The 18,970-nt window shown below is 40.5% G+C and overlaps 2 protein-coding genes across 2 annotated transcripts in view; both read left to right on the top strand.

The window, feature by feature from the left end:
• Window positions 1-369: 369 nt before the first annotated feature.
• On the top strand, window positions 370-17,668 carry BLOC1S6 (biogenesis of lysosomal organelles complex 1 subunit 6). The gene is made up of 5 exons (XM_084884471.1): window positions 370-583; window positions 5,461-5,602; window positions 11,804-11,891; window positions 13,793-13,879; window positions 14,292-17,668. Exons 1-5 carry the CDS (start codon window positions 502-504, stop codon window positions 14,409-14,411), a joined length of 519 nt encoding a protein of 172 aa, XP_084740597.1. The 5' UTR covers window positions 370-501; the 3' UTR covers window positions 14,412-17,668.
• The window catches only part of SQOR (sulfide quinone oxidoreductase), a 61,206-nt gene continuing 56,601 nt past the window's right edge, over window positions 14,366-18,970 (top strand). Inside the window, exon 1 of the mRNA XM_084884455.1 lies at window positions 14,366-14,496. Coding sequence (XP_084740581.1) covers window positions 14,420-14,496 — 77 coding nt within the window. The 5' untranslated portion in view covers window positions 14,366-14,419. The remainder of the gene's footprint in view (window positions 14,497-18,970) is intronic.

The raw sequence follows: 18,970 nt of genomic DNA, 5'->3' as shown, positions 1-18,970 counted from the left end.
GGTCCAAAATCGCGGGGAAGGCACTCAGTTCTAGTACTTAAGGTGTCCCCTTAACACAGACACAGAACTGAAGAGCTGTGCATGGCCTCCGCGAAGTAAGCCCGACTGTGCGCCCAGTTCTACAGAGCCCGCCTGCGAGGCCCCGGGAGCAGCCCCTCTTCTCTTCTCACCCTCCCGCCCCCCGCGCCGTCCCGCTCCGGTGGGTCCCAGGGCAGCAAGCCCGCAGCGCAGACCTTTTGGACTCCGCTCCCTGGACCCGCCTGTGACGTCAGAGCGGAGTCCCCGGAAAGACGGGGGTGGGGGATGCTGCGGGCGGAACGGTCCTGGGGCGGGGACGGGGGCGGAACCCCGGTCACTTGCCCGGAGCCCACCGGCTTCCGCTTCCGGTACTTCCGGGTGCGACTGCCGGATCGATCCGGCGGGGCGCGGGACGCGCTTAGCCCGCCTCACTGTGACTGACCGTCTGCATTACCGTCCCTGCCCTGCTCCCAGCGGAGGGACATGAGTGTCCCTGAGCCGCCGCTGTCGGACGGGGTCCTGCCAGGGCCGCCCGCCGGCCTGGGAGCCGGGGAGCGGACGCCCGGTACGTGCTGCGGGCGGGGCGGGCGGCCGGGGCGGAGAGCCCGGGTCCCCGGGTCGCTCCGGGGACTGAGCGGCGTGGGCGGCCGCGGCCCCGAGCGACGCGGAAGTGGGCACCGAGCTTGCTGTGGACTAGGGGGAAACGAGATCTGCAGGGGGAAGCGGTGCTTTTGGGGTGGAGTTGGAAGCAGTTGATGGTTAAGTCGTTCTGCGTGTACGTGACGCCAGCTCCTGGTTAGCTATTTGTTACACGTTAGTGGTTGAGAATGAATTTGTCAGGGTGATCGCTTTGTAACTTAGAAACCTGAGTTACCCAGTGCCCCGCCTTGCTTGTTGACATTGCTGCATCCCGGTTCCTCCAGCAGTTCCAAGAGCGATTTAAGCCCTAAGGATCCATGGATGCAATGGGTTGACTTGCTATGCATCCGGAATGGTACTATTTCTGAGCCCTCCTTGGGAGGATTGAGAAAGTCGTCACTCAAAGCAGAGTCATGTTCTGTTGTTCAGATAAGGGACCCTCTCTTTCCCCCCCCTCTTGTTCCAGAAATATAGGGGTTACTGAAAAAATAGGGCCCAGTCCTTTCTTGGTGATATCCCTCTCTCCCTACCTTCATAAAACAGGGAAGTTATATCTGTAAATATAACTTCCCTGTTTATATGTGCAGTTTGGGTCCCTCTCAGTTCGTTTTTTTCATCTGCTTGATTGGTACTTTGACATGGTTCTGTTGCACTGATCTCATAGCGTGTCCATAAATAAAAGATCTTTGATCCTATTAATGGTGCCAAGTCACTCTCACTTTGGTGTTACCCTGAACTTTTTCCTCTCACTTGCCTCCAACTTCTGTTTAATCTTGGGCGGTGGTTCTCAACCTTTCTAATGCCGTGACCCTTTAAAATAGTTCCTCATGTTGTGGTGACCCCAACCATAAAATTATTTTCGTTGCTACTTTATAACTGTAATTTTGCAACTGTTATGAATCGTAATGTACATATCTGTGTTTTCCAATGGTCTTAGGCAACCCACAGGTTGAGAACCGCTGCTATAGAACCTAAGGCCATCGGAAAACACAGATATTTACATTACAATTCATTAACAGTGGCAAAATTAGTTATGAAATAGCAGTGAAAATAGTGTTATGGTTGGGGGTCACCACAACATGAGGAACTGTAGTATAGGGTCGTTGCCTTAGAAATGTTGAGAACCTTCATTTTCTCTTGTATTTTCATCGTTACAAGTTGTAATGCTAATCTCCTACACCGGAAGGGCTCTGCTCCCAGTCTCTTACTCTTCCACCTAATCTATCCCACTGCTGTCACATCAGTGCTCCAAGATAAAGCTCCAATCATGACATTTCCTTGCTCGGAAGCCTTAAGTGGCTCCTACTACTTACTAAAATAACCCATTAGCCTGGCCCTCAAGGGTCCTCCTAGGCTGGCCATGTGGTTCACATAGCTCACAACTCTTATGTCCCATGCTCCCACTACCTTCTCTATTCAGAGCAATGCTGTATTTCTACTTTTCCTCATGCTGCTTTTCCCATATTGTATTCCTTTCAATCCTGTCTTCATACATACTTACCCATTTGGAAATAATAGCTCTCAGATAGTTGGCAGGAGTTAATTATTGCCATCTCTTAAGAAGGCAGTTTTGCAACGCCTATTAAAAATGCATAAACCTTTGTCCAGTCCGTCTACTTCTAAGAATTTACCCTACAAAAACAGTGACACAGATTTGGAAAGACAAGGGAGAAAGCTTACTGCAACATTGTTTGAAATAGCACAAAGTGAAAAAGCCCAAGTACCATCCATAGGTGTCTTAGTGTACTCTGGCTGCCGAAACAAAGTGCCGTAGGCTGGATGGCTTACATGACAGACATTTATTCTTCACAGATAGGGAGGTTGGGAAGTCCAGGATCTGGGTGCTGGCAGATTAGGGTCCTGATGAGGACCATCTTCTGATCTTCACATGGTTGAGGCAGAGAATTCTGGTTCTCTTCCTTTTCTTTTAAGGGCAAGAATCTCACCCACCTTCATGACCTCATTTAAACTTCCCAAAGGCCCCATCACCAAATACCCTTACATGGAGGTTAGGGCTTCAACATGAATTTTGGCCGGGACACACACATTCAGTCCAAAACAATAGGGAGTTGGTTAAACTATGTTAGAATTCTATTAACTTAAAAAGAATGTAGTAGAACTGTATGCATATGTTAATTTAGAAAGATGTAACATATATTTAAGAGAAAAGTTGTAGAAAAATACAACTAATATTTCATTTGTGATAAAAACAGGGTTTTTGCATGGGTATGCAAAGATAGTTTCTTATTTTTATTTTTTTAAAATATATTTTTATTGATTTTTTTGCAGAGAGGAAGGGAGAGGGACAGAGAGTTAGAAACATTGATGAGAGAGAATCATTGATCAGCTGCCTCTTGCACACCCCCCACTGGGGATGTGCCCGCAACCAAGGTACATGCCTTTGACCGGAATTGAACCCGAGACCTTTCAGTACACAGGTTGATGCTCTATCCATTGAGCCAAACCAGTTTTGGCGAAAGACAGTTTCTTGAAGGCTGTGTAAGAAACTCCAGAATGAATCTAAGAGCATGAGAAGGAGTATTTTCACTTTTCATCTTTGTGTTTTAAATTTTTATAAGAGTAACATTTTTAAAAAAAGGGAAATAAATGAAAATTTCATCCATTCTACAAGCTTCAGCACAAATGCCCACACCCCTTTTAGGCATTGTTCCCAGATTTCTCTGGTGAACATGGTCTTTCTGTCCTCTGAATTCCCCTCTGAGTTTCGGTTTCTCTAATGGCGCCTCTCACATTTTATGGTTCCCTGTTTTGAACCCTTTCACAGAAGGATACTTTCCTAATTTACTGTTATACTCAGAAACTAGTACATGATATAGACATGCAGCAAATGTTACTTATATGTATAGAATACGAGCCCTTTCTTTTTCTTTAATCTCCCACAACAAAATACCTCGAACTTAGTAACTAAATGTATGTGAAAACTTGGACATTTCCAGTAATTAACTAGATAGTTGGGCCAGGGTAAGAAAGGGCTCTATGAGTTAAAATGTATACTAGTATACAGGTTTACAATTGTTTGGATGGAAAATAATACAATAATTAATAAATAATAATACAAGAACAAACTGTGTTTCATTTACTCACAGCTATAAACCTACTTTTGTCCCACCCTGTATATTGTAAGACAGGTGTGGTACTTATTATTCCTTAAAGTTGAAATGCCCTTATTTGGGTGTTTTTGTTTATAATATTTATGTTTTCTATATTTTTATTGATTGATTTTTAGAGACAGGAAGAAAAGGGAAAAATTGATTAATTGTTCCACTTATTTATACATTCATTGGTTGATTCTTTTTTTTTTTTTTTTTTTTTTTAAATATATTTTATTGATTTTGTACAGAGAGGAAGGGAGAGAGATAGAGAGCTAGAAACATCAATGAGAGAGAGTCATCGATCAGCTGCCTCTTGCACACCCCCTACTGGGGATATGCCCGCAGCCAAGGTACATGCCCTTGACCGGAATCGAACCTGGGTCCCTTCAGTCCCCAAGCCGACGCTCTATCCATTGAGCCAAACCGGTCTCGGCTCATTGGTTGATTCTTATATGTGTCCTGACTAGGGATCAACCCCACAACCTTGGTATATCGGAATGACACTAACCAACTGAGCTATGTGGCCAGGGCTATATTTTCTTTTTTTTTCTTTTTTTCTTTTTTTTAAAATGTATTTTATTGATTTTGTACAGAGAGGAAGGGAGAGAGATAGAGAGTTAGAAACATCGATGAGAGAGAGTCATCGATCAGCTGCCTCTTGCACACCCCCTATTGGGGATATGCCCGCAACCAAGGAACATGCCCTTGACCAGAATCGAACCCGGGACCCTTCAGTCCCCAAGCCGACACTCTATCCATTGAGCCAAACTGGTCTTGGCGCAGGGCTATATTTTCTTAAAGAGAGTTGCTCTTGTTGGCACTGTAATTGAAACCATGCCTTAAGCAAAGACATTGATTATCAGATATACTTATATATACTTATTCTCTTCCTATTTGACGGTACCTCAGTGACAATATCCGTAAGTGTTCCACTTTCCCCATCATATATACAGTATATGTAAATCCTCACCCGAGGGTATTTAAAAATATATATATTTTATTGATTTTTTACAGAGAGGAAGGGAGAGGGATAGAGAGCTAGAAACGTCGATGTTATACATTATTTTCTAAGGTAAATTAAGACATACATTATTTTCTAAGGTAAATTAAGATGTTAATATCAAGAGAGGACAGATTCTTAGAAAATTTCTCTCCTCCTAACAAATGACAAAACAGCTCCCCTTTTGCATGTAAATAACATCTCAGCTATATACAGAATAAATGTTGATCCATATTTTAATTTCCATAAAAATGAAATATTTTTTAGGAATTGAGTTTAAAAATATATATAATTTCTGCCTGCTTTTGAAAAGAAGAATTTTTTGCTTTCACTTAGTGATTGTTTCCCATTTTTAGGCCTCAGATTCCTTTCATAAAAAAATCTATTGAAAACTATAAATTTTTTATTATGAAAAATACATAAACATACAGAATTTTGCATATATTAATATTCTTTTAATCTAGACTTCACATTATACTACTAGCTTAAAAAATATGTTTTGAGTGTTCATAGTCCTTTTTTAAAAGGATACTCAGAAAGTAAAAGAGAAAATAAGAGAAAAGGATACCTGTACTGCCTCATACATGTGTGCTGAACCCCACCGCCAGCCTCCTTCCCTGCCTGCCTACTACTCTCTCATTCCTGTGTCAACTTAAAAGCTTCCTAAATTTGATTTTTGCTTGGGGACAGGTTTAAGTGACGCTTCTCCAGATGAAGGGTTAATAGAGGACTTGACTGTGGAAGAGAAAGCTGTGGAGCAACTGGCAGAAGGATTGCTTTCTTACTACCTGCCAGATCTGCAGAGATCAAAACAAGCCCTCCAGGAACTCACGTGAGCTAACAAAAACCAGAGGCGCACTCATTTCCCTCTGGTAGAGTCTTTTACTGTATAAGTATACATTGTATTAAGGTATATTGTTTTGTAACATGTTATTCAGTTGGGCATTTCTATATCTTTAATGATAGCAGGTGAGTAGAGGAGTTCATAGTTACCCTATAAAAAAAGAGGTAATATGCACATTGACCATCACTCCAACACACATGATGGCCGCCACAAGATGGCCTGCAGGGGAGGGCAGTTAGGGGTATAACCAGGCCTCCAAGGGAGGGCAGTTGCGGGGAATCAGGCCTTCAGGGGAGGGCAGTTGAGAGGAAGGGCCAGACCTGCAAGGGAGGACAGTTAGGGGCGATCAGGCCTGCAGGGGAGAGAAGTTAGGGGGGCCAGTCTGCAGGGGAGGGCCGTTGGGGGGACCAGACCAGTAGGGGAGGGCAGTTGTAGGCAATCAGGCAAGCAGGGAGGGCAGTTAAGGGTGATTGGGCAGGCAGAGGAGGACAGTTGGGGGGGGACCCAGGCCTGCAGTGGAGGGCAGTTGGGAGGGGAGACCAGACCTTCAGGGTAGGGCATTTGGGGGGGACCAGGCCTGAGGGGAGGGCAGTTAGGGATGACCTGGCAGCAGGGGAGGGCAGTAAGGGGCAATCTGGCCCTCAGAGGAGCAGTTAGTTGTTGATCATACTGGCAGGGGAGTGGTTAGGGGTTGATCAGGCAGGCAGGTGAGTGGTTGGAAGCCAGTGGTCCTGGATTGTGAGAGGGATGTCGACTGTCTGGTTGGATCGGGCCTAACAGGCAATTGGACATCCCTTGAGGGGTCCCAGGTTGGAGAGGATGCCGGCTGGGCTGAGGGACACCTCTTCTCTGCCCTCCCCCCCCAATTCACGAATTTTGTGCACCGGACCTCTAGTCTAAATATAAAAAGTGAAAAGAATACTTCTAGGGTGTTTGACTTCTAAGAAGTACCCCTAAATCTTACTTAGACTTTGATTAGCTTTTGGTGTTTTACTATTATTTTATGAAAGTCTTGTCTATTGGGAATGTTGCAGGATGGCCATTGAGTAGAATTGCAAAATTGCTTCCATAAGAGTCACATTTGTATTCAATTGCTGGCTCACAAGTTGCCAGAAATCCTTAGGTATCTTTTTAAAAGAATATATATTTAATTGATTTCAGAGAGGAAAGGAGAGGGAGAGAGAGATAGCAACATCAGTGATGAGAGAATCATTGACTGTCTGCCTCCTGCACACCCCCTACTTGGGAATGGAGCCCTTGACTGGAATCGAATCTGGGACTTTTCAGTCTGCAGGCCGATGCTCTGTCCACTGAACCAAAGCAGTTAGGACCTTAAGTATCTTTTTTAATTTTTAATTTTTTAATATTCTTTTTATTTATTTAAAAATATTTATTGTTGAGAGTATTACAGATGTCCCCATTGTTCTCTTTCACTAGTTCCTGCCCTACCCCAGGCCTTCACCACCCTATTGTCTGTGTTCTTAGGTAATGCATATATGCATATAAATTCTTTGGTTAATCTCTTCCTTCCCACACCCCTTACCCCTTCCCTCTGAGATTTATCAGTCTGTTCCATGTTCCCATGCCTGTGGTTCTGTTTTATTCATCAGTATTTTCATTAGCTTCCTTCTTCACTTATTTTGATTTTTTAGATTAAATTATTGATAGATATGTATTTATTGCCATTTTATTGTTCATATTTCTTTTCTAATTCTTCCTTTTTCCTCCTCTTCCTCCTCTTCTTCTTCTTCCTATTCCTCTGCTTCTTCCCCCCTTCCTCATCTTCCTCCTCTTTTCTTCTTCTCCTCCTCCTCCTCCTCCCCCCCACCCCCTTCCTCCTCTTTTTCTTCTTGCTGGGATTTAAATGGGGATTGCATTGAATCTATAGATCAAGTTGGGAGGAATTGGTACTTAATATTGAGACTTTTTAAAAAAATTTGATTTGAAAAAAAACACATCTATTTGTTGTTCCACTTATTTATACATTCATTGGTTGATGCTTGTGTGGTCCTGACCAGGGATTTATCCTGCAATCTTGGCACATCAGGATGGTGCTCCAACCGAGCTACCTGATCAGGGCCTTCGTATTGAGGCTTTTATTCCATGTACCTGGGATATTTCTCTATTATTTATATCTTTTTGAAAATTTCTTCCTTAATTATGTTAGTATTGTAATTTGTATATTTTTTTCCTTTCTCATCTGTGTGCCTTTTATTTTCTTTCCTTTTTTTTTTAAAAAAAAAAAATATATATTTTATTGATTTTGTATAGAGAGGAAGGGAGAGAGATAGTTAGAAACATCGATGAGAGAGTCATCGATCAGCTGCCTCTTGCACACCCCCTACTGGGGATGTGCCCGCAACCAAGGTACATGCCCTTGACCAGAATCGAACCCGGGACCTTTCAGTCCCCAAGCCGACACTCTATCCATTGAGCCAAACCGGCCTCGGCTTCTTTCCTTTTTGTATTGCCTTAGCTAGGACTTTCAGTGTCATATAGACAAGAAGTGAGAATGGACATCTTTTCCTTGTTCCTGATTGTAGGGGGAAAACAACTAGTTTCTCACCACAGTGTGATGTTAGTTATAGGTTTTTTTTTAGTTTGTTGGGAGTGTTTTTAATCATGAATGGTATTGGACTTAAATGCTGTTTCTGTATCAACTGATAGGACCATAAGATTTTTTTCTTTAGCTTCCTGCTTTTCAAATATTGAACCAGCTTTGTATACTTAGAATAAATTGTACTTGGTTGTGGTGTATAATACTTTAAAAAAATATTTTTATTGATGTAGAGAGAAAGGAAGGTAGAGAGCGAAAGAGAGAAACATCAGTGTGAGAGAGCATCATAGATCGGTTGCCTCCCATACAGATCCTGACCAGGGATCAAACCTACAACCTGGATATATGCCTTGACCTGGAATTGAAGTAAAACTGGACAACTAATGAGTCTGGGTTGCCTGTCACTACTTTAGCCAATTCAGCAGACAGGGTTGAATCATAAGAGCGTTTATTCCAATACTGCCGGCAGGATGGGAGAGCAGCAGGTCAGCCACAAAAATCTGCTCTCCAAAACCCCATAAGCCAGCTGCTTATATTGGATTGGACAAACATTACATGGGGAAGTTGGGATTACAGGCAATGCGGGCTGGGGTGGAATTCCATTTGGCTAACAAGATTATTAATCTTTCCATATTAAGTAGTTCTTGAATGAGAATGGACATTCCAAGGTTGACCCTCAGGTCCCAGGCATGTACAACTCCCAGCCAGGTTCTTTAATAAGAGCAATGCAATCATGGTTAAACTGAGCATGTTTAGTATTTCTTAAAACTATAGCTAGTCCCCAATATTCTAATTTAAATGGGGATTGCATTGAATCTATAGATCAAGTTGGGGGGAATTGCTCCTAACAGAACCAGCAACCCTTTGGTACACGGAACGGTAGCTCCACCAACTGAGCTATAATGGCCAGGACTGGTGTATAATTCTTTTTATACATTGTCAAATTTGATTGTCAATATCTTATTGAGAATTTTTGCATCAATGCTGATGAAATATATCAGTCTGTAGATTTTCCTTTCCTTTATCTGGGTTTTGATTTTAGGGTTATGTTGGCCTCATAGGAAATGTTCTTTCTACTTCTGTGTTTGGAAGAGGCTGTAGAAAATGGGCATAATTTCTTCCTTAAATGTTTGTTAGAAGTCACCAGTGAAAATGTCTGGTCCTGGTGCTTTCATTCTGGGAGATTATTACTTATTAATTCAACCTTTCTAGTAAATGTATTGTTGGCAGTTAGACATGAGCAGAGTAGGAACAATAGGCCAGGTACAGGTCACTAGGGCGGAAAGTCCTGGGTGCCTAGCAATGGACAAAATTGGAAAAACAAGTATTGTGGAGTGGGACTTTGCCCTCAGGGTGACTTTTCCTCCCCTAGCATATAGTTGGTCATGCAGTTTAAATGTATTTTTATTGATTTTTTACAGAGAGGAAGAGAGAGGGATAGAGAGTTAGAAACGTCAATGAGAGAGAATCATCAATCAGCTGCCTCTTGCACACCCCTTACTGGGGATGTGCCTGCAACCGAGGTACATGCCCTTGACCGGAATCGAACCTAGGACCTTTCAGTCCACAGTCCGACGCTCTATCCATTGAGCCAAACCGGTTTTGGCTGGTCATGCAGTTTAGATCCCCTTACCTTTCATATTGTAGGTCACCCTCCCCTGACCTTTCGTCCCCTGGCATGTCCCTAGTCTTGTGGTAGATCTCCTTAGAGGAGGAACAAGAGGGCAGGAAAATAGCCTTGTATGACTCCCATACAAGTCCTTGCATGACCACACCTTGAGCCTTAAAGCCCTCAGGACAATGAGGTTCTGACCTGCATCAGGAACAAAGCCTCAGATCCTGAGACACAGTTTTGGTCAAACTAGAGATAACATCTAAATAGATCTCAGCTCCAGGCCTAGAAAAGCAGCAAAACTAGACAAAGCATAGCCGTCACTGACTTCAAGACCAGGTGCAATGACTGATGACCCCTTACCTCGTGCTGACCAGCCAGTAGAGACCACGACCCTAAAGGACACACCTGATAAACTGATGAATATTTGTTGAGATTCTCCCCTGAGACCTCTACTAAGATTCCTGACTTTAGAAAACAGATAAAAACCTGTAAGACAAATAATCCAAAGCTGACTGTCTCTCTTGATTGCACACCTTTCCTTCCCCTCAAGACACAAATCAAAGTGCATTTGCTTTCTTTCTCCTTAGCTCCAAGGGCCTTTTTCTGCTTCTGTAACTTATTTCCAGAGTCCATGCAGCCCAGCTGGCTCCCTCTTCCGCAGCTCACTTCTTCTATCTCTGTGACTTTCTAAATAAACTTTCGCTTGTATTTGAGTTCTTGGTATAGGCCTACTTAGATTATCTGTTTCTTCTTGTGTGAGTTTTGGTAGATTTTGTCTTTCATGAAAGTAGTCATTTTCATCTAAGTTACCAAATTTGCAGACACAAAGTTGTTGAAAATACTTCTTTATTATCCTTTTCATGTCATGGGATCAGTGGTGATGATTACCCTTTCTAATAAATTACGTTAGTAATTCATATCTTCTCTCTTTTTTTCTTTGTTAGTCTGTTGAGAGGTTTATCAATTTTATTGATCTTTTGAAGCACCAACTTTTGGTTTTGTTAATTTTTCTATATTATTTTCTAGTCATACCAGCCCTGTATTTGCTTTATTGACTTACTGGGTTCTCCTATCATCCATCCATTCTGTGTTTCACCTGCTGTGGTTTCCAGTCAGAGCTGATGGGAAAAATCTAGGACCTCTGGGTGCTGGATGGTGGAGATGCTGTAACTGCCCTCAGTCTCTTCATTGTTATTTCTTTCTCTCATCATTGCTCTCTGTTTAGCATAGTTTTGCAAGTAAATTCTGTCTTTTTTTTTTTGTCAATAGTATTTTTTAAAATATTTAATTAGATGACCCTTCAGTGCCACTTATTCCTGTGATCCTAGTATTAATTACTAGGATCTAGAGAGGTACTGGTATTATTAGGTATCATTAGGAAAGTTGGTTTCTCTTTCTCAGTAAAAGGTTTAAATCAGAATTTTTGAGTAACCTTCAAAATTATGTGGTCTGACCTTCTCACTTTATAAATGAAGAAATTTAGACCCAGAAAAATAAACTAAGATCACACAACTGATTATTGGTAGGGGAATCTTGTGATTTTTAGTTTTGTTTTTTTTCATCTTGTTTCTTATTTATTCCTTTAGATTTATTATCCCTTGATAACCCTGCATTTTTCCCCAACTCTAAAAAGTCACTTCTCCTTACTTTGTGGTTTTCTTCCAGTTTTAATATAAATAAAATATCAAGTTTCTTTGGCAAGATAGCATAAAAAATCTTTTTTTGGATAATACAGGAAATTGCCCAAAATAACAAGTAATAATTTTAAATGACTTGGTCATTTTAGTTACTAGAATCTGAAATTGAAGGAAGAGTAAAAGATACATTTGGTTATCAGAATGTGGCTTTGAAATATTATTTTGAAAAAGATTATGCTGAACCTAATAAGTCTTGGAGAATCAATAAATTTCCAACTTAATTTCTACCTTCAACATTAAACAAGATGAATGTGATTTCTTTTAATGAATCAGCACTTACAGTTTGTAATGTTTATTTTGGCCATGTGCTTTTGTTTCAGACAGAACCAAGTTGTATTATTAGACACACTGGAACAAGAGATTTCAAAATTTAAAGAATGTCATTCTATGTTGGATATTAATGCCTTGGTAAGTATGATTTAATTGACATAGCTTAATGACATCTTTCTTGTTGTAGAAATAGGTTTGTCCTCCCAACTTTGTACATGTGTATGTTTGGGATTTTTTCATCTACTTTAAAAAAAAAAAAAAAAAAAAAAAAATATATATATATATATATATATATATATATATATATATATATATATATTTTATTGATTTTTTACAGAGAGGAAGGGAGAGGGATAAAGAGCTAGAAACATTGATGAGAGAAGAACATTGACCAGCTGCCTCCTGCACACTCCCTACTGGGAATGTGCCCGCAACCAATATACATGCCCTTGACCGGAATCGAACCTGGGACCTCTCAGTCCGCTCTATCCACTGAGCCAAACCGGTTTTGGCTCATCTACTTCTTTAAAGGGTAGAATTTGTCATTTAATAGGAAACTTTGGTTTATTTTACTGGAACTTCCATTGTCTTAAATAGTTATCTTTTAATGTTGAACTTATGATAGGAATTAGAACTTACTTACGGAAGTCTGGAATAGATCTTTATTTTATAAAAGAGAACTAAAAATAAGAAACTTTTGGGATACTATTTTTCCCCTTAGGGAAAGTGCATCTCTTTTTATCAATTTCATGGTTTTTAAAATTCATATTTAATTGTACAGTATTTTCATAATGTTATGACACGTCAAAGTTAAACGCTAAAACAGACCCTTATGGACCCTTTACAGCTTTCAATATAAATGACAAGAATTGAATTTCATCAGAAGCTCTATAGCTTTTAGATGAGAGGAACCGATACTCTTTACTAGTATTTTAAGAAACAAGAATTAACAAAAATAAGGAACTTAGGACTACCTTCCTCTTCAGCGTAAACATTACAAATACCTTATTTTGCATAATTTTTATGAACTTTTCACACATACCTCAGTAAATTGATTTTTCACTGGACAAATATGGCTTATTAATGTTTTCCTTTTATAACAATCAGAAAGGAATTTCATCTCTAGCATTAGGCAGAAGCCTGTAGTAGTAAATGGAAGTTTTCTGCCTGTAGTTCCTGACATCTCGTGAAGGAGGCAGGCAAGACTGCACCGACTTACAAAATCTTGTTGAATGAATGAATGATAAATGAGCCAAGCAGATGTAATACTGTTGCTTCTGTCTGAAGGGCAGAAACTAAGACTTCCTTTTTTGTCTTCTCTCAGCACCGTAGTGATTCTGATTATCATTTAGGAACTGAAAACTGGAAGGTTGAGAGAGAGAGTCTGTAAGCTCTAGAGCTCACCATACTATGCCTTTGCATATAGCTGCATGAAGGTTGCTAGTATCTCTACTGACACGTCTCTCAATTTTGTTACCTGATCTTCTCTCTTATCTTGCCAGAGAGCTCTCTGGGTGAGATGGAAAAATCTACACCTGTAACTCCGTGGGAGAAAAGTGTCCTTACAGAGGTGGTTCTGCTTGGTCTGACTTCAGAAGCCCACAGGGCTCTCTAGACAGTTTGCCTTTTCCTGATGGGCAGCACTTCATTGTCCTTTATCCTGGCTTGGTCTCTCTCTTGAAAAGGCAGTAGAGAGTTTTACTTTTCTCAGATGAAGCTGACAGTATTATTGGGTAATCTTACCGAATTTTAGGATTATAGTGCATGTTTTTAAGCCAAAAATGTATCTGTATACAAAATAAATGCCTATTTTATGGTTAGTAACTTTTTATCAATCTGAACTGAATCAAGTGTTTTCAAAATTCTACTAATGGTTTAAATAAAATTTAAATTTGGACTTAAATTGTGGAAATAATTAAGGCTTTAAAAATTTGACCAATTTAGGAAGAATAAAGTGTAATGCAGGTATTGATTTCTTTATCCATTTTGATATTTCAGTCTACTTTAATTTGACTTTTCATTTATTTTTTCATGTTAAGTTCACTGAAGCCAAACACTATCATGCCAAGTTGGTGAATATAAGGAAAGAAATGCTGATGCTTCATGAAAAGACGTCAAAGTTAAAAGTGAGTTGGCAGGTTCTTTTATATTCTTTATAAAAGCAGAGGTGTAATTGTCTGTTCTTCAGTATTCATTTCTGACTTCTTATATACCCATATACAATCATATACTCAATTCATGGTGCATTGTTTTCTTTTTTTATTTTAAAACATCCAGTTAAACCCCACTCTGGGCTTTTTTTACTGGTAGCTGAGCTTGTAGGCTCCTATTCTCTGAATACGCCACTATAATCCTCATTTAATGGAGTAACAATTCTTTTTTTCTTTTTGTTCCAAGGAGACCTTAAATTACCCAGAAAGAATTTATAAGTTAAATATGAAATGTATTAATATGTATTGATTACTCAAAAGCTCTTTTAAATTAGGCCATAATCTATAAACCTTGATTTTTCTCTTGTTTTTTGAATTTTTGATATAGAAAAGAGCACTTAAGCTGCAGCAGAAGAGGCAGAAAGAAGAGTTGGAAAGGGAGCAGCAACGAGAGAAGGAATTTGAAAGAGAAAAGCAGTTAACTGCCAAACCGGCGAAAAGGACATGAAAAGTTGAATGTGTTTGTGTGTCCTTCCCTCCCTTGTCCCACGTGCTTTGCATTTAAGAAGACTTAAGTGCAGACTGAAGTTAAGGTAGTGCCTTATACCACTGTGTCCTGTTTTGAAATCCTTTCCCCAAGAGTGCTGTCTCTATATGTTCATTTTAGCCACTTAAGAAGCTTCTTCTCTCCCCACTCCCCAAGTAAAAGACAAAATGTCACTTGGTTGGATATTTATAGGTAATTTTTCAATTTCTGTTTTACTTAATTTTAAAATTCATTATTTTGGCCTTGAATCACTTGTGAACTGGAAAATGGTTTGATTGTTTTCTTAACAGACTAGACTTTAAATGGTTAAAAATTAGTATGAGTGTTTTAGCTTCTGAATAACTGTGGAGTTCAGTTTCAGTTTCTTATTTTATGAAATGACTTGCCTCTCTTGGGATCCAATGCTGGTTTTTGGCAATTGCCTTTTCATTGCTTGGTTACGAAGGAATGCCAGCTGTTTAATCACATATGCTACTGGAAAAGAGGTGATGGTATTAATCTTTGTGAAGAACGTGATAGAAAAGTGTATACACATTAAATAATAGCGTCTTAGGCATAGGCGAGGTGAGCAGGATGCCAGATAGATTCCACTAACCGTACGCTCTGCTTCCTTGTATTGTTGCCATTTAGTTCTTAGGTAGCTTCTGGTTCAGAGTAGATTGTATCTAAGGTTTGGCAGGGGTGGTGGTAGAGCTGCCACACACTCAAATATGCTTAAATATTTATAATATTTAGTAAGAGTTGTCACACACTGAGATACGGTTGTCAAGCTGATACAATAGTGAGCTCAACTTTCCAAATGGAAGGTCTCATTGCTAGCTCTGTCTTCTGATTTGCTGTGTGGCTTTACATGTGGTTATTAAAAAAAAATAAAATGCTGAGAGTAGATTGATGGATATCAACTACTGGTTTTGTAGATAATGATAAGAATTGTGGAAAATTGGTAGATAGCTTCTTCACAAAAGAGACAGCATGATACTGTTAGTGTTTTCTAGATATCCTCCCCCCAGTATTATAAGTAGAAACTTATGTGAGGGAAATGTGAAGTTTTATTGTTTTTAAAATTGAGAGTTTATTATTTACTGTTTTTAGTATTCTTAAATGTCTGGCTGGTCTCCAGTCTGTTAACATAGAGACTGTACAGAATCTGTAAAGGTGTGTGATTAGAAGGTATATTTTTTAATAGTGTACATTATGTTTTTGGTAAGCCAGAGTCAGCGTCTGATCACATATCAGGGTACGTAGTGATGGAGAAGCATTAGATTTAAGTTGCATGCGAAGAACTGGTCTGGTTAAAGAAAGGTTTAAATAGCTTGAAAGCCTTTTCCTTCTTTAATGAATGATTTATGATCTCACAGTTCACTTGACTTTGACCTTATGTTTAAGAACACATTTTATTTTAAAAGACTACATGTTGCCCTCAGATACCGGCTAAAACGGCCTAGGGCAGGATTCAATAGTGCTTGCAGTGCAGTGTCACCTGCATGCTGAATGTACTCATTTATAATCTGACAAAGGCTGTGCTTTGTTTCTGAGTGGCTTGTGGACCAGCTGCAGTGATTATTTAAACGCTGGTCCCTGCTCACCACTCTCAGTCTGCTGAAGCAACTCTGTTTGTTTGGCTTTTTAAAAAAAGTTTCCTCAAGTGATTCATGTATCTTAAGAGTTGAAAAACACTTGCTAGTGGTTTAAGTTAGAGGTTCCCACACTAGGCTACATATTATTATCACCTGGGAACTGAAAAACAAAACAAAACACTTGAAATTTAGGAAGATTCTTACTCTTTAATCCTGAGGTGGGGACATACAAATTTTAAAGAGCTCCCCACACTGGTCTAGACTATTTTAGTGATTTATATTTATAAAGAATGAAATAGTTTAAAAAGCCACCCAGTAACTTTTGGAATTAATCTTATGAAATAATTTCTGAACTGCTGCTTTTGATATAAAGTCAGGTTTAAGACTGAAATTGATAGCAGGCAGGAAATAAAGAACTCTGGTTAGTCAGTTGAACTTTTGTGACCTGTATTAAAATAAATCATGTTTATTGAATGAGTGGAAGGGCACATATGCTTTTAGAATTGTATTATTTAACTTTGAAGATTTTTAAAAAGGCTATTTTTAGCCCTGGCATGTCCCATGCACAAAGAGGTTCCCATTCCAGTCAGGGCACATACCTGGGTTTTGGGCTTGGTCCACAGTAGGGAGCATGCAGGAGGCAGCTGATCGAGGTTTCTCTCTCTCCCTGTCCCTCCCTCTCAAAAAAAATCAATAAAAGTTTATATGTTTTTTAAAATGTCTGGTACGTGGGATGGGGGTGGGCTAAAAGAATTGATGGAGGAAAAGAGGGAACATATGTAATGTTTTCAACAATAAAGATTTTATTTAAAAAGTAAAAAAAAAAAAAAAAAAAAAGGCATCCTGTATAATAAAAGCATAATATGAAAATTGACTCAATGGCAGAACAATTGGTTGCTATGACATGCACTGACCACCAGGGGGCAGACGCTCAATGCAGGAACTGTCCCTGGTGGTCCGTGTGCTACCACAGGGGGAGTGCTTCTCTGCCAGAAGCTGGGTGCATGGCTGGAAGCGCAGTGGTGGTGGCAGGAGCCTCTCCCGCCTCCACTGCAGGCAGGCGGTAAAGAGCGAGGGGTCCCGGACGGTGAGAGGGCGCAGGTCAAGCGGAGGGACCCCCCATAGTACATGACTCTCATGCTTCGGGCTTCTAGTCCACTGTATTTAGGTCAATTGTAAATCAGAAGTAATTCCCTTGGTAACTAAACTAATTACATTTAATTACCTTTGTAATTAAAATGGAAAACTTTAGCTGTATTTCAGCAACACAGAAACATACCTTACTAACTAATCCTGGACAGATTATACTGTATTTTTTGCACAAAATAATGAATTTGTACTTGGGTTGAAAAATGTTGCCTTTGTTGTGATACTACTTCCCATGCACTGAACTAAAATGATGGGAGTTGATTTTGTGTTTCTGTGTAGGAGGTGTCATGTAGATCTGCAGATGTGGAATGTAACATGGATTGTATCCTTTGTGAGTTTTTGGATTGATACAGTTTATAAATATGACAGTTACAGACTCTCATGATTTGTCTGATTTTGAACTTGTAAAATGAAGACTATTTTTTACACATTTAATTTTAAAAAGTCCTCTGAAGTATCCAAAGTCATTAATAAAGCACTGTTTATTGTGTACGTAGACTGTATACTTCCCTTTCTGGACAGTATTTCAACTATTCCTCTTCTTTGCTTTCTTCTCCTGTCACCTTTCTCTTAATGTTCTCTGAAATTTGTCACAAAATGACTAGTTCACTCATGAAGTCTTTTTCAGAAAAGTGATAGAAAGTGTTGTGAAAGATACTAGTTGAGCCAAACCCGGTTTGGCTCAGGGGATAGAGCATCGATCTGTGGACTGAAAGGTCCCAGTTTTGACTCCAATCAAGGGCATGTACCTTGGTTGTGGGGCACATCCCCAGTAGGGGGTGTGCAGGAGGCAGCTGGTCGATGTTTCTCTCTCATCGATGTTTCTAGCTCTCTAGCTCTCTCCCTTCCTCTCTGTAAAAAAAATAAATAAAAAATATTTTTTTTTAAAAAAGATACTAGATGAAATAACCCAACTGTATAAACTTTTAATTTGAGAATAAAAATAATAGCTACTACTTTTAGTAGTTTGGTAGAAAGTGCTTCATAAGGACCTATAGCCTATAAATAACAAAATTCCAACTAATAGAATATTACACACACACACACACACACACACACACACCACACACACACACACACACACAGTAGTGGCCCAGTGCATGAGATTCTTGCACAGGACAGGGGGTATCCCTCAACCTGGTCTGCACCCTCTCCAATCTGGGACCCCTTGGGAGATGTCTGACTGCGGGATCAGGCCTAAACCAGCAAACAGTTGGATATCCCTCTCACAATCCCGGATTGTTAGTTCCCTAACTGCTCACCTGCCTGCCTGCCTGATTGCCCCCAACTCCCCCCCCCCCCCCCCCCCCCCCCCCCCCCCCCCCCGGCCTGATTGCCCCTAGCTGCTTCTGCCTGACAGCTGATCACCCCTAACCACTCCCATGCCGGCCTGATTGACGCCTAACTGTTCCCCTGCCTGCCCAATCACCCCCACTGCCCTCCCCTGCCAGCCTGATCATTTCCTGCTGGCCTGATTGCCCTCAACTGCCCTCCCCTGCCATGACCCACCTCTTCCTCCGGACCCACCTTCTCCACCCAAGGTGCAGAGATGCTGGGACCGGCCTACTCTGCACTGCACAGAGCCACAGGACCTCCAGGCCTCACTGCATGCAGTGGCCACCAGGCCCCACCTCCACTGTGCATGTGGCCATCTTGTGGCGGCCATGTTGTGATGACATCGTGTGCGAGGGTCACCTAGGCTTTTATTACTATAGACTTCAAGCCCAGTGCACAAATTCATGCATGGGTGGAGTCTGGCCTGCCAGCCCCAATCAGGGCATATTTGGGCCAGGC

The sequence above is a fragment of the Pipistrellus hanaki genome (genome assembly GCF_964339955.1).
Source record: "Pipistrellus hanaki genome assembly, chromosome: 1".
NCBI classification, from domain to species: domain Eukaryota; kingdom Metazoa; phylum Chordata; class Mammalia; order Chiroptera; family Vespertilionidae; genus Pipistrellus; species Pipistrellus hanaki.
The sequence above is the reverse complement of the archived record's forward strand: the minus strand, read 5'-3'. Positions and strand labels throughout refer to the sequence as shown.

What these genes read in the sequence shown, in the direction of transcription:
- BLOC1S6 (XM_084884471.1), top strand. Translation starts at nt 502, where the DNA reads ATGAGTGTCCCTGAGCCGCCGCTGTCGGACGGGGTCCTGCCAGGGCCG. An exon ending in CAAGCCCTCCAGGAACTCAC is followed by an intron (nt 5,603 to 11,803) that starts GTGAGCTAACAA and finishes CTTTTGTTTCAG; the next exon opens with ACAGAACCAAGTTGTATTAT. An exon ending in AAAAGACGTCAAAGTTAAAA is followed by an intron (nt 13,880 to 14,291) that starts GTGAGTTGGCAG and finishes TTTTTGATATAG; the next exon opens with AAAAGAGCACTTAAGCTGCA.